General features: G+C 46.7%; 1 protein-coding gene across 2 annotated transcripts in view; it reads right to left on the bottom strand.

Moving 5' to 3' along the window:
- Positions 1 to 504: 504 nt before the first annotated feature.
- Positions 505 to 15,120, bottom strand: part of LOC115164920 (cotranscriptional regulator FAM172A homolog) — a 302,236-nt gene continuing 287,620 nt past the window's right edge. For both annotated transcript variants that reach the window (XM_029717842.1, XM_029717843.1), the window contains exon 11: positions 505 to 705. In XM_029717842.1, the coding sequence (XP_029573702.1) occupies positions 542 to 705 (164 nt within the window). In that variant the 3' untranslated portion in view covers positions 505 to 541. The remainder of the gene's footprint in view (positions 706 to 15,120) is intronic.

Here is a 15,120-nt window from a genome sequence, read left to right as displayed (position 1 = left end):
TGAGGGTGGGGGGGTTGAGTTGAGGTGAGGGAGGGGGTTGGGTTGAGGAAGGGAGATAGATATTCTAAGTGTATGAGTGGTGTTTGTTGAGGAGGACTGTGAGACCCTTGGGTCAGGCAGGTTTTAGGACCTCGGGGAGTGGTGGGGAGGGCTGCTGGGGCATTAGCTCATTCAGGGCGATGTCAGGACAGTTGGAGGTGGACCACGGCGCACTGTGCACAGCGCCTGTCAGCCTTAATCTGAGCCGCTGCCGCCGCTCCGTGGCCCATACCACAGGCAAGCGCCACAGCCCACGGTAAGCGCAAACACTCAGCCCATATTGCTTTGACAGTTGCACTCATCTAAAAATAATGCAAAGCGCTATTGCGATGTATACACCACCACCGCCAACCTGCACTCTGCCAGTAAAACAATGCTTCTGCGAGCCGGGAGATGGGCTCAGCTGGAAGGGAGAAAAGATGAGGGAGGAAGGAAGGAGGGAGGGTAGATAGAGAGGATTTGACCCCCCCCCCCCCCGTGTTTCCCTCCGGTAGGTGTAGTTCTAGTCGTCGTGGTTGTGGTCATGTTTGGTCCTGTGGGAGCTGCGTGTGGTGACCGTGTTGGAGGACTCCTCCTCGTACTCATCCCCAGTATGTAGAGCTTTGCTGAAGAACTGGAAGATGGAGTTAAAACTCCTCCATGATGTCAGCTCATGTCGCTCTGTACCTGCACAATACATAGGCACAAAGAGACAGGTTTCACAATCAGGCCGTCCACTGTGTAACAACAGAGGGAGGATAGTCACATAAAGCATAATATACACTACAGTTACACCACACACACCTAACAAGGCTAGAGAAAAATCATTTTGTAAATAGAGAACATAATTCCCCTCTAAACCTGGATACTGTAGCTAAGCGTGTATCCACTGCAAGCAACAAGCTTATTGGACATTACATCCATTTTAACTTCTGACCCAGCAGTCCAACGGGATAGTGTTAATATTTGATCCATCTTGATTCATGATCGTGCACACCCCATACTCTCCCGTGTCTCTCTTCATTTAATGCGAGTTATGCACAATGGATGCACTAAGCGAAACCAGTGGACCGTCATTCATTCATTCATTCATTCTCAGGGCTGCTTGAAAGAGGCAGTGGTGAGAAGGCACTAAGGCAGCCAACGTATCAGGTGATCTGAGGAGGAGCTCGGTTTCCCCTCTCCAGGTGAGCCAGTTCCCATGTTGGGGTCACGGGGAGCCTGAAATCTGGTACACACGCCTCGGGTTCCTCTCGGCTCTCCAAGGTCAGGGGTTCGCTGTGTCGCTGCGAAAGCTGCTACACAACACCTCTGTTATTGCAGCTGCTCCACCGCCCGCTCCTCACCAACCAATCACAACCAGTGGCTAGTGGCTTATTTCTAGGACTCACAATATGATATCTCAATACTTAGGTCCTGATACGATATGTATTGTGATTCTCACAATTCTATATGTATTTTGATTCGATACTGCGATTTTTTTTTACGGCTCGATGTTCCAAACATATTGCTCACTATATGTCGGCTGCAGAGGGACAAGAGAGCATGAGGAATTATGAACATTGCTCACTATTTAAAAAAGATGATGGACAACAAGATATGAAGGAAAAATAGTTGAGTTTTCATGCAGGCACCGCTGATTAGCGCCAAAATAATATTGTGATATATTGACAAAAACAATATCCCAATATGTAACTATCGATGTTTCTCCCTACCACTACTTATTTCCCTACTAGCAGGTTGCTAGGCTGCTTAGAAACATACTATAATGTGTTGTGAAGCAGTACCCAGACACCATCTCAGGGAAACGGTATAGAGTGTGATACAATGGTGTAATACTCCATTATATTATAGGTACACAGTTTGAGGTAGTGAACACATAGTAGGGAGAGACAGGTTGATGCTTAGGGACTGCTTGTTGGTTTATGCATTTGAGGGTATACACGGAGTGTACAAAACATTAAGAACACCTGCTCTTTCCATGACAGACTGCCCAGGTGAACGATGATCCCTTATTGTCACTTGTTAAATCCACTTCAATGTAGATGAAGGGGAGGAGGCAGGTTAAAGAAGGATTTTGCCTTGAGACAATTGAGACATGGATTGTGTGTGTGCTCCATTCAGAGGGCGAATGGGCAAGACCAAAAATGTGATTGCCTTTGAAAGGGGTATGGAATGCTCAACTCAATATTACGAAGGTGTTCTTAATATTTTGTCCACTCAGTGTATATCCAGACATCATAGCAGTGTATAGGCCTCTTTCCTCTGTATTAGCCATCTAATAGACTCCCAGATCAGCAGGCTTATGTACCTGTTTCCAATACAGCTTCACACGATCAGTTCATGGGGCCCTTGCTACTTTGTTGATGGGTCAGGATACCAGTTCAGTGAGAGCCCTCTCCTCCTCCTGTTCTCTCCTCTCGTCCCTTCTACATGCACCAGGCCGGAGGGATACAATTAAAAATAACCTTTAAGGTCTCCTCCAAAGAGGGTCCTCTGATGGCCGCTGTATTGACTCCATGTTTATTAGATTGACCACCTGGCTGGCTGTGATAATGGAGATGGAGGGGTGAGGGCCCAGGCTGGTCTGGTCTGGGCTGGTATGGTCTGGTTTGTTCTGGGCTGGGCGGTCACTGTACATGGTTTACCAGACTAGTCTATGATCACTGCCTCAGGACAGATTGACTAGCTGAGCAATCAGTGAGTCAACAACCCCCAGACCCACAGTGTGTTACCTGTGTAGGGCTCAACACAACAACACACTCCCCTGGAAAACAAAGTCAGCCATGCTCGCACCTCACATCTATCATTTATATCCAATTTGAGGCACAGGAATCTCTCCTCTTCTTTTTTCCGTCTCATCGCTCCTTAACAAGTTGTTTTCTTTCTTTCTTCAGGAGCGATCGATTCCAAGGCTCTCCTTTCTTCACCTCAAACTGGCACTGAACTCCGGAGTGCCACAAGCTGCTATGCCCGATCCCAGCGCTGGGGTCAGCGGGAATGCGTCTCTGTGCCGATATGCTGATGAGCCAGGCCACTCCGGTGACCCCCGTACGAGCTCCGCCCACTCTGTGGCTTGCGCAGGCCTCTGATGTCTACCGGCGTCCGGGCCTTGCTAACTAACAGCCTTTTACTCCCCTCGCCCACTCCTTTAATAGGCAGAGTGTGTGGACGCTAATGGATTGTTGTCAGTGGTGTGTTCTGAACACTGATTTAGAGTAGGAGCCTCACCAGCCTACTGGCTTCTTCTCTCAGAGCTAACCTGACCACTGGACTTCCAGCCTACTGGCTTCTTCTCTCAGAGCTAACCTGACCACTGGACTTCCAGCCTACTGGCTTCTTCTCTCAGAGCTAACCTGACCACCAGACTCGCAGGGTGAGAGGAGGGAGAGAGGAGGACAGTTAGCTCACTCATGCTACAAATCAAAGTAATACCCTTAAAAGATGTAGGGATGGATTAAATGCCACGGTGCTGTGTGGAAAGTGAATTCTGTCCTATAAACAGTCTGAGTGGATGGGCATCACCCTTCCTCCCCCAGTCTCTCCTATAAACAGTCTGAGTGGATGGGGATCACCCTTCCTCCCCCAGTCTCTCCTATAAACAGTCTGAGTGGATGGGCATCACCCTTCCTCCCCCAGTCTCTCCTATAAACAGTCTGAGTGGATGGGGATCACCCTTCCTCCCCCAGTCTCTCCTATAAACAGTCTGAGTGGATGGGCATCACCCTTCCTCCCCCAGTCTCTCCTATAAACAGTCTGAGTGGATGGGCATCACCCTTCCTCCCCCAGTCTCTCCTATAAACAGTTTGAGTGGATGGGCATCACCCTTCCTCCCCCAGTCTCTCCTATAAACAGTCTGATTGGATGGGCATCACCCTTCCTCCTATAAACAGTCTAAGTGGATGGGCATCACCCTTCCTCCCCCAGTCTCTCCTATAAACAGTCTGAGTGGATGGGCATCACCCTTCCTCCCCCAGTCTCTCATATAAACAGTCTGAGTGGATGGGCATCACCCTTCCTGCCCCAGTCTCTCCTATAAACAGTCTGAGTGGATGGGCTTCACCCTTCCTCCCCCAGTCTCTCCTATAAACAGTCTGAGTGGATGGGCATCACCCTGCCTCCCCCAGTCTCTCCTATAAACAGTCTGAGTGGATGGGCTTCACCCTTCCTCCCCCAGTCTCTCCTATAAACAGTCTGAGTGGATGGGCATCACCCTTCCTCCCCCAGTCTCTCCTATAAACAGTCTGAGTGGATGGGCATCACCCTTCCTCCCCCAGTCTCTCCTATAAACAGTCTGAGTGGATGGGCATCACCCTTCCTCCTATAAACAGTCTGAGTGGATGGGCATCACCCTTCCTCCTATAAATAGTCTGAGTGGATGGGCATCACCCTTCCTCCTATAAACAGTCTGATTGGATGGGCATCACCCTTCCTCCTATAAATAGTCTGAGTGGATGGGCATCACCCTTCCTCCCCCAGTCTCTCCTATAAACAGTCTGAGTGGATGGGCATCACCCTTCCTCCCCCAGTCTCTCCTATAAACAGTCTGAGTGGATGGGCATCACCCTTCCTCCCCCAGTCTCTTATGTAAAAGTTGGGGAATTAATAGAAAGCTTTTTCATGAGCCAATGATGAGCCAGTGATCAGGTCATGGTGTCACTGTGATAATGTATGCAAATTAAATTGTGTCTCGAAGGCTCACTTTTGTATACTTCTTGAGATGTGCTGTTTTTATAACGCTTGAATATGATACCGTAATATATTATATATTATCTTCACCTAAATACAATAAACACATAATCAGATAAAGTATATATTTCTGGACTATTGTTATAATGCGTAATGTCTATACTTATTTTATGAATCATTATCTCAGGTAAGAATTAATTGTATAAAATTAGAGATAATACTTTAATGTCATCTGTTTCCTGCCAATAAAGCAACCATCATAATGTGTACATGAATCAATAAAGCAACCATCATAATGTGTACATGAATCAAACACCTGTGTACATCACATATTTTTCAAATTAAAAGTTTTGTAAGATTCAGGGGTCACCCTCCTCTCTAATTTCCACAAATAAAGGAATGGCCCCCATAACCCCTCTGTAAGACCTCTCTATTGGTTAACCTGTGTTCCCTCACCCCTCCAAGCATCTCTATTGGTTAACCTGTGTTCCCTCACCCCTCCAAGCATCTCTATTGGTTAACCTGTGTTTTCTCACCTCTCCAAGCCTCTCTATTGGTTAACCTGTGTTCCCTCACCCCTCCAAGCATCTCTATTGGTTAACCTGTGTTTTCTCACCTCGCCAAGCATCTCTATTGGTTAACCTGTGTTCCCTCACCCCTCCAAACATCTCTATTGGTTAACCTGTTTTCTCACCCCTCCAAGCCTCTCTATTGGTTAACCTGTGTTTTCTCACCCCTCCAAGCCTCTCTATTGGTTAACCTGTGTTCCCTCATCCCTCCAAGCATCTCTATTGGTTAACCTGTGTTTTCTCACCCCTCCAAACATCTCTATTGGTTAACCTGTGTTTTCTCACCCCTCCAAGCCTCTCTATTGGTTAACCTGTGTTCCCTCATCCCTCCAAGCATCTCTATTGGTTAACCTGTGTTCCCTCATCCCTCCAAGCATCTCTATTGGTTAACCTGTGTTCCCTCACCCCTCCAAGCATCTCTATTGGTTAACCTGTGTTTTCTCACCCCGCCAAGCATCTCTATTGGTTAACCTGTGTTCCCTCACCCCTCCAAGCATCTCTATTGGTTAACCTGTGTTCCCTCACCCCTCCAAGCATCTCTATTGGTTAACCTGTGTTCCCTCACCCCTCCAAGCATCTCTATTGGTTAACCTGTGTTCCCTCACCCCTCCAAGCATCTCTATTGGTTAACCTGTGTTCCCTCATCCCTCCAAGCATCTCTATTGGTTAACCTGTGTTCCCTCACCCCTCCAAGCATCTCTATTGGTTAACCTGTGTTTTCTCACCCCTCCAAGCATCTCTATTGGTTAACCTGTGTTCCCTCACCCCTCCAAGCATCTCTATTGGTTAACCTGTGTTCCCTCATCCCTCCAAGCATCTCTATTGGTTGGTCTATGTTCTCCTCTCTCATGATGGACAGTGACAGACAGCGCCAACAGATGCAGTCTATTTGATCCTAGATGCTTAGCCTCCTCTGTCACAGCCACTGGATTCCTCTCAGGGTAACTGACTGGCTGTTTGATCTCTATGTGACTTACACGGTCGCGAGTCGCACACACACACGCACACTATTGTTATCAGTGGTGTGGGATGAGGTGAGAGAACGAAAGGTGTTTGAGGGGAAAATGAACTGCTCTGTAGATGTGGACCATGCGTTCGTCCCTTCACCAGTAGTTGAATGCTCTATGCCGTCACAAGTGGTCATGTACTGTGATAGTTCAAAACAAACGGTAGTTGATTGAAGAGCCAAAGTAACACCTCGAGTGACTGTCAGAGAGAAAGGCTGAATCAAAGAAACAAGCTGGCTATAATTAGTTTTCATCTGTGGTACATTATTTAAAGCCCCATCACTTAATTGCTTGTGTATTAATGGCCTATTTTTGAATCAAACTTTCTTTTCATAATTCCTAATTATATTGATACATTGATGTGAGCATGAAGGGCCATATACAGAGCATTCGGAAAGTAGTCAGACCCCTTCACTCATTCCACATTTTGTTAAGTTAAAGCCTTATTCTAAAATGGATTTAAAAAAAAATCCTCATCAATCTACACACAATTCCCCACAATGAACAAGCAAAAACAGGTTTTTAAAAATGTAAAAAATAAAAAACAGAAACACCTTATTTACATAAGTATTCAGACCCTTTGCTATGAGACTCGAAATTGAGCTCAGGTGCATCCTGTTTCCATTGATCATCCTTGAGATGTTTCTACAACTTGATTGGAGTCCACCTGTGGTAAATTCAATTGATTGGACATGATTTGGAAAGGCAAATACCTGTCTATATAAGACCCACAGTTGACAGACATGTCAGAGCAAAAACCAAGCCATGAGGTCGAAGGAATTGTCCGTAGAGATCCGAGACATGATTGTGTCGAGACACAGATGTGGGGAAGGGTACCAAAACATTTCTGCAGCATTGAAGGTCCCCAAGAACACAGTGGCCTCCATCATTCTTAAATGGAAGAAGTTTGGAACCACCAAGACTTTTCCTAGAGATGGCCGCCCGGCCAAACTGAGCAATCGGGGGAGAAGGGCCTTGGTCAGGGAGGTGTCAAAAGGCACTAAAGGACTCTCAGATCATGAGAAACAAGATTCTCTGGTCTGATGAAACCAAGATTGAATTTTTGGCCTGAATGCCAAGCATCACGTCTGAAGGAAACCTGGCACCACCCAAAACCTTGCCAATACCATCCCTACAGGGACAGGCAGGGACTGGGAGACTAGTCAGGATCGAACACACAGCCAAGCACACAGCCAAGACAAGCAGCAGTGGCTTCGGGACAAGTCTCTGAATGTCCTTGAGTGGCCCAGCCAGGGCCTGGACTTGAACCCGATTGAACATCTCTGGAGAAACCTGAAAATAGCTGTGCAGCGGCACTCCCCATCCAACCTGACAGAGCTTGAGAGGATCTGCAGAGAATGGGATAAACTTTAGCTTCATACCCAAAAAGACTTGAGGCTGTAATCGCTGCTAAATGTGCTTGAACAAAGTACTGAGTAAAGGGCCTGAATACTTATGTATATGTGATATTTCAGTTCAAATAAAACATTACTAAAAACATGTTTTTGCTTTGTCATTATGGGGTATTGTTTGTAAATTGATGAGGAAAAAATAAAATGTAATCCATTTTAGAATAAGGCCGTGTGTAGCGTAACAGAATGTGGAAAAAGTGAAGGGGTCTGAATACTTTCCGAATGCACTGTATCTTTGCTGAATTTATTACAGAAATACATAGCTATTCATATAATAGTACTTTGGTGGGTGCTGATATTTGTCCTTTTCCACACATGTACAAATGTGTATTATATTCAGTCTAGTCTGTGAGTCACGGCACATCTAATGTTTTCGATAATTTTGGAACAAATTGATTTAATTTTGTACATTTAAAAAGCTTAATAATTTCCCTAGACGTTGACATTTAAATCGATAGGAACTTTACAAAACAAGATATTATCCTGAAAATCAGGATAATAAAATATCAAACTCTCATTTAATATTCTGCAAGTACAGGGACTATAAGCACCCGTTTTATCATGTTAAATTACTTCTGGTAAAAACGATTAAACACAATTGAGTGTGCGCATAGTATTTTTTTGTCTTTTCAAAGGTAATGGAAGCTCATCCAGTTTGGATGTTGAAGTGATGGGCGGCTGTGCTGTAACACTATCTGACAGTGTTTGTGGGAACTATCCATTGCATAGATCAGAGGTGGGGAATCGCTTTCTGTGTCCTGCTTGTTAGACGATCGGATGTCCGCTCCTGACTGGGGCTCTTATTAGTTTATCTCCCGTGTGGGGTGTGTGGGGTGTGTGGGGCCGTGTGGGGTGTGTAGGGCCGTACGGGGTTTGTGGGGCCGTGCGGGGTGTGTGGGGACGTGCGGGTTGTGTGGGGCCGTGCGGGGTGTGTGGGGCCGTGCGGGTTGTGTGGGGCCGTGCGGGGTGTGTGGGGCCGTGCGGGGTGTGTGGGGCCCGTGCGGGGCGTGTGGGGCCGTGCGGGGTGTGTGGGGCCGTGCGGGGTGTGTAGGGCCGTGCGGGGTTTGTGGGGCCGTGCGGGTGTGTGGGGCTGTGCGGGGTGTGTGGGGCCGGGCGGGGTGTGTGGGGCCGTGCGGGGCGTGTTGGGCCGTGCGGGGTTTGTGGGGCCGTGCGGGGCGTGTGGGGCCGTGCGGGGTGTGTAGGGCCGTGCGGGGCCGTGCGGGGTTTGTGGGGACGTGCGGGGTGTGTGGGGCCGTGCGGGGTGTGTGGGTCCGTTTGGGTGAGTGGGGCCGCTGAGGGCACCCCGGCCATTTTGTTTGCCTGTCAGATGGCCCGAATGTGTCATTGCTGGAGGAAGGGGTCAAGAGAGGTCAAAGCAGGTGCCAGGGTCACTCAGCTCGCCTGCACAACTTTGTCCCCACTCACAAAGCACGGAAACAAGGCTACGGTCAAGCTGGCCTGGGTGCGGTCAAACAAGGCTACGGTCAAACTGTAGGCCTTCTCCCTGTTCCCTTCACCATCAGATGAACTCCTTCCAGTCATAACGATACACTGAAGTCTGAATCATGGTGACATATTAGTGGTTCCCTGTGACTCCACTGTATTTCGTTTTACTTTAATCAAATCAATAAATTAATCACACACACATCCCCTCAAACAAAAAACACACACACACACACACACACACACACACACACACACACACACACACACACACACACACACACACACACACACACACACACACACACACACACAAATTACCGAAACACAGCATTTCATCAAAACAGCATTACCACTGCCATTTTAATGCAATGGTTGCCGGTAAGTGGGGTCTGTTTGTATTTCCTGTCTATCATACTGCTTTTAATTGTTTCTTTATTAATATTATTGTGTTTTGCTTTTGGAGAAAACAAGGAAAAACTCATCACACATCCGGAGATGAGGAACCAGAATGGCTAACGCGGGGGCTGCTGAGGGGATTGGATAAAAGAGAGAGGTTGAGATGGAGAGAGAAAAAGAGAAAGGGAGAGATATTTTCACATTAACTTGTTCAAATTGTCTCTCCATTTTTGCTCATACTATTCAAACCACCACACAGTGGAACCTGGGAGACCAGAGCCACCAAATAATGAATGACACAACACACACTCCTACACTCTCTCCCCCACCCTGCTCGGAGACGGACTGTTTTTTTTATTTTAAAGTGAATGATTGGCCTTGGCCACTTTAAAGGACACTGCTTTGATAGACTTGGAGCAGAGTATTTACAAGATAACCCGAGCCCAAGGGCAGCACGCTATTGGATACGAGTGTCTGATTCTCCAGTGTCCACTTCAGTAAAATCGAAGCCCAAACATGTGCCCACCCCGACAACACCTCTCAATGTCAAGCGGCTTCTCTCTCCAGGGTCGCCGTGTGCATCAGAGACAAGGGCCCCCACTCTAGAAGGCCTTCAGAAACATGGCCCTCAACTCCTCTACACAATGCACTGTTTCAATAAATATCTGTATTCGTCAATAGAAACAGACATTCTCTGGTTCTCATCTAAAGGCTAAGGGGTCTATTTGTCCTCCATTCACTTTCCTATCTGTTCAAGTTGAAGAAGGCTATTGAGAATAAACATATATTTCACAGCCTTGATCAAATCTGAGTATGGATACAGGTAATATGCTTTAGATTTTATTAATGAATTCATACATTGTTGGTACGATGTAAGTAGGGTTTAAGTCCTGCTTAAAACTCTTTCTTGAGGCAGATCTGTCCATGACACTTCTCTATCTTCAATACAGGACATTCTAACTGGGAACCCACCAATGAGGCTTCACTGAAAAATGACACTATCAAACAAATCACAATACATGCTCAAGCAAAACTTCAGCATCTCTCTCACTTCTTCTTCAGTGAGCCACTCTCAGTCTTCACTCTCAGTCTTCACTCTCAGTCTTCACTCGTCTTCACTCTCAGTCTTCACTCTCAGTCTTCACTCGTCTTCACTCTCAGTCTTCACTCGTCTTCACTCTTGTCTTCACTCTCAGTCTTCACTCTGTCTTCACTCGTCTTCACTCGTCTTCACTCTCAGTCTTCACTCTCAGTCTTCACTCTCAGTCTTCACTCTCAGTCTTCACTCTCAGTCTTCACTCTCAATCTTCACTCTTGTCTTCACTCTCAGTCTTCACTCTCAATCTTCACTCTTGTCTTCACTCTCAGTCTTCACTCTCAGTCTTCACTCTCAGTCTTCACTCGTCTTCACTCTCAGTCTTCACTCTCAGTCTTCACTCTCAATCTTCACTCTTGTCTTCACTCTCAGTCTTCACTCTCAATCTTCACTCTTGTCTTCACTCTCAGTCTTCACTCTCAGTCTTCACTCTTGTCTTCACTCTTGTCTTCACTCTCAGTCTTCACTCTTGTCTTCACTCTCAGTCTTCACTCTTGTCTTCACTCTCAGTCTTCACTCTTGTCTTCACTCTTGTCTTCACTCTTGTCTTCACTCTCAGTCTTCACTCTCAGTCTTCACTCTCAGTCTTCACTCTCAGTCTTCACTCTCAGTCTTCACTCTCAGTCTTCACTCTCAATCTTCACTCTTGTCTTCACTCTCAGTCTTCACTCTCAATCTTCACTCTTGTCTTCACTCTCAGTCTTCACTCTCAGTCTTCACTCTCAGTCTTCACTCGTCTTCACTCTCAGTCTTCACTCTCAGTCTTCACTCTCAATCTTCACTCTTGTCTTCACTCTCAGTCTTCACTCTCAATCTTCACTCTTGTCTTCACTCTCAGTCTTCACTCTCAGTCTTCACTCTTGTCTTCACTCTTGTCTTCACTCTCAGTCTTCACTCTTGTCTTCACTCTCAGTCTTCACTCTTGTCTTCACTCTCAGTCTTCACTCTTGTCTTCACTCTTGTCTTCACTCTCAGTCTTCACTCTCAGTCTTCACTCTCAGTCTTCACTCTCAATCTTCACTCTCAGTCTTCACTCTCAGTCTTCACTCTCAGTCTTCACTCTCAGTCTTCACTCTCAGTCTTCACTCTCAGTCTTCACTCTCAATCTTCTGTTCAAAATGGTATTGTTGGAACTGTGCAATATATACCATTCAAACCTTACCAAGTACACAATATAGTCCCTGCCAACAAGAAGGTACATTTCCTGAATGTTTTATCGTGAAGGTGACCCATGCAGCGCGGTACAGGTGCCATAGCAAACATCAATGCAAGTTTGACTGTAATATTTCAACAAAATGAAATATGTTCTAACGTCTAATATTATAGCTGCAAAATGTGAGGGTTTGACAATAACGACTTGACTGTAGAAGGTGGTAATTGATGGGATGCAGATTAATTAATACCATTGATTAATAGCAATTAATAACTAGAAGGTATTGATATTTGGGCGGCAGGGTAGCCTAGTGGTTAGAGCGTTGGGCTAGTAACCGAAAGGTTGCAAGTTTGAATCCCTGAGCTGACAAGGTACAAATCTGTCGTTCTGCCCCTGAACAAGGCAGTTAACCCACTGTTCCTAGGCCGTCATTGAAAATAAGAATTTGTTCTTAACTGACTTGCATAGTTAAATAAAGGTAAAAATATTTGATCGGGAGGACAGAGACATGTTATTGCGGCAATTGTTTTGTTTTTACCGCAGCGTGGTTGAACTTTATTTCGGACAGGAACTGTATTTCTACCTTTGAAAAACAAGTGGCATCAACCATGGTATATGGCTTGAATCATCAACCTGTATCGATGGAATACGGTACGTATCTAATCATACAATCATTTATCAATAACTCATTCTGCAGTGAAATTCCCACCTGAACAGAGATTTGATAGATGTCAGTCTAGTACATTATATCTGTCTGTGTGCACCAAGATTAGTAGAGTGTATGAAAAGATGCTGTCACTGTAAACACAAGGGCTGCCTCTCTGTCAGGCCCTGTGTTTGATCTGGGTCATCATCAGTGGGGATTTCAATGGTAAACACTCTGGGTCTGCTAGCTCGCCTGACACGGTTTTGTTTTTGGCCCATTGAGGGGGAATGGTCTGTTTCCATGCCCAGTCCTAGTGTGGCTCAAAAGAAGTGAGAGTCTAAGGGAGGCCTATAAAGACTGTCCATTAGCAGGAGAACAGGATCCAGAGCCAGGGTCACGATGGAGCCCCACACAACCCTGCCAAACACAGACACCCTCACACACATGCACACACAGACATTCACATATACGCACGCACACACTCACACACACACCTTTGCTCTTAAACATCCCAAACATCCCATCCCATATACACACACACACATACACACAGTGAGACTGAGAAACACAAGCTGTTACTGGGTCTCCAGTCAGGACTGAGCCCCAGACAGTCTCAACCACCACCTTCACTCTCACTACACACTCTCTCTCCCCTCCCCTCTACTTAAACACAATACACTCACACATTCACAGACACTCTCAACCTCTGCTCTACTTTGACACAATACGAGGGAGCGCACACACACCTCCCTAATGCTTAAAGACGATGCCTTCAAAGACTCTCACAACATCCCTCCCCACACTTCAGAACAATGCCTTGGCGCGCACACACACACACACACACACACACACACACACACACAGAGCTGCGGTTTCCTGTCATTACTAACAGTGATGCACCCAAGGCCCGTTGGGGCTCAGGTTAGACGGAGTGCTGAAAGACAGTGAGCACCGCTTCCACACGTTACCATGTCTAACCCCACCGGGGCCACGCCGGCAACAATTAAAACACCACTCGCTTGCCTACCGCTGGCAGCTTCTCACAACTTAGCATCTCCCCAACGCACAGGCCACAAACACTGGAGACATACACCTCGGAATAAAAAAAACACACATAGAGGCTTCACAAAATGAGCTCATAAGTCTTACGAGTAAAGACATTTCTAGTAAATAAGACAAAGAAACACTAAAATAATAACACAACTAATGAGCTACCAGCACAATATACTGTATGTATTTATCTGGAGTGTGTGACTGAGTGACTGAGTAAGAGAGACAGAGAGAGAGAGACAGAGAGAGACCGAGAGAGAGACAGAGAGAGAGACAGAGAGAGAGAGACAGATATATAGATACAGAGAGAGAGAGAGCTAGAGAGAGAAAGAGAGAGAGACAGCAAGAGAGACTGAGTCAGAGCGAGAGAGAGACAGACAGAGACAGAGTGAGAGAGAGAGAGACAGAGAGAGACAGACAGAGTCAGAGAGAGCGAGACAGAGAGAGACAGACAGAGTCAGAGAGAGAGAGAGACAGAGAGAGACAGACAGAGTCAGAGAGAGAGAGAGAGAGAGACAGAGAGAGAGAGACAGATATATAGAGACAGAGAGAGAGAGCTAGAGAGACAGAGAGAGAGACAGCGAGAGAGAGACTGAGTCAGAGAGAGAGAGACAGACAGACAGAGACAGAGCGAGAGAGACAGAGAGAGAGAGAGACAGAGAGAGACACAGAGAGAGAGAAACAGACAGAGACAGAGAGAGAGAGAGAGAGAGAGAGACAGAGAGAGACAGAGCGAGAGAGACAGAGAGACAGACAGAGACAGAGTGAGAGAGACAGAGACAGACAGAAACAGAGTGAGAGAGAGAGAGACAGAGAGAGACAGAGAGAGAGAAACAGACAGAGACAGAGAGAGAGAGACAGAGAGAGAGACAGAGAGAGAGAGAGAAACAGACAGAGACAGAGAGAGAGAGAGACAGAGAGAGAGTGTGTGTGTGTGTATGTGTATGTAGGGGTGTCACCCTTACCATGGGCCAGAGCTCACAAGGGGACAGGCTCTGCTTTTCTCTATGTGTGTGTGTTTTGTGTGTACTAGCCATGCGGCGCTGGCTGTGGCGGAGTGTGAGAATTGATGTGTGTGGATAAGCAGTGACTGGCTGGTATACCTGGGGATAGCACAGTGTTGAGCTTTAGGGAGTAATTCATAAAATACTTTGTTTCTGACACGGCTTTCACAGTGTTAAATGTGGTACAAGATCTGTGTGTGTGTGTGTGTGTGCAAGCGTGTTTACCGCAAGCTGCGGTTCACGTGTGTCTATACATTCCCCAGACAGACACGTCAACCAGAGAGTGTCTGAGGAGGGAGGGGTGCATGGGCGGCCATCTTGTTGTCACCCTGTTAGAGGTGAGCTTGGAGGCGCCTGTCCTGCCATGAACAGACAGACAGACAACTGGCTATGTATGGAAGGTGGAGAGGGGGGTGTGACCCAGCCAGCCCCACATTAGAGCTCTTATCAGAGGGGTGAGGAGACGGGGAGAGCTGGGGTGAGGGTCGAGATAGGCTGGAGTCGGCGGCGAAGGGTGGGGCGGTTCTGAAATAGATCACTTAAGGGAACAAAGTGTAATTAATATGTGACCACAGATAAGAGAACCCTGGCCCTATCTGGGAATGTGCTAATGGAGTTCACACACACTCAGCGA

This window comes from Salmo trutta, chromosome 27 (genome assembly GCF_901001165.1).
Source record: "Salmo trutta chromosome 27, fSalTru1.1, whole genome shotgun sequence".
NCBI lineage: Eukaryota > Metazoa > Chordata > Actinopteri > Salmoniformes > Salmonidae > Salmo > Salmo trutta.
Note: the sequence above shows the minus strand (reverse complement) of the source record. Positions and strands in the feature narration are given on the sequence as shown.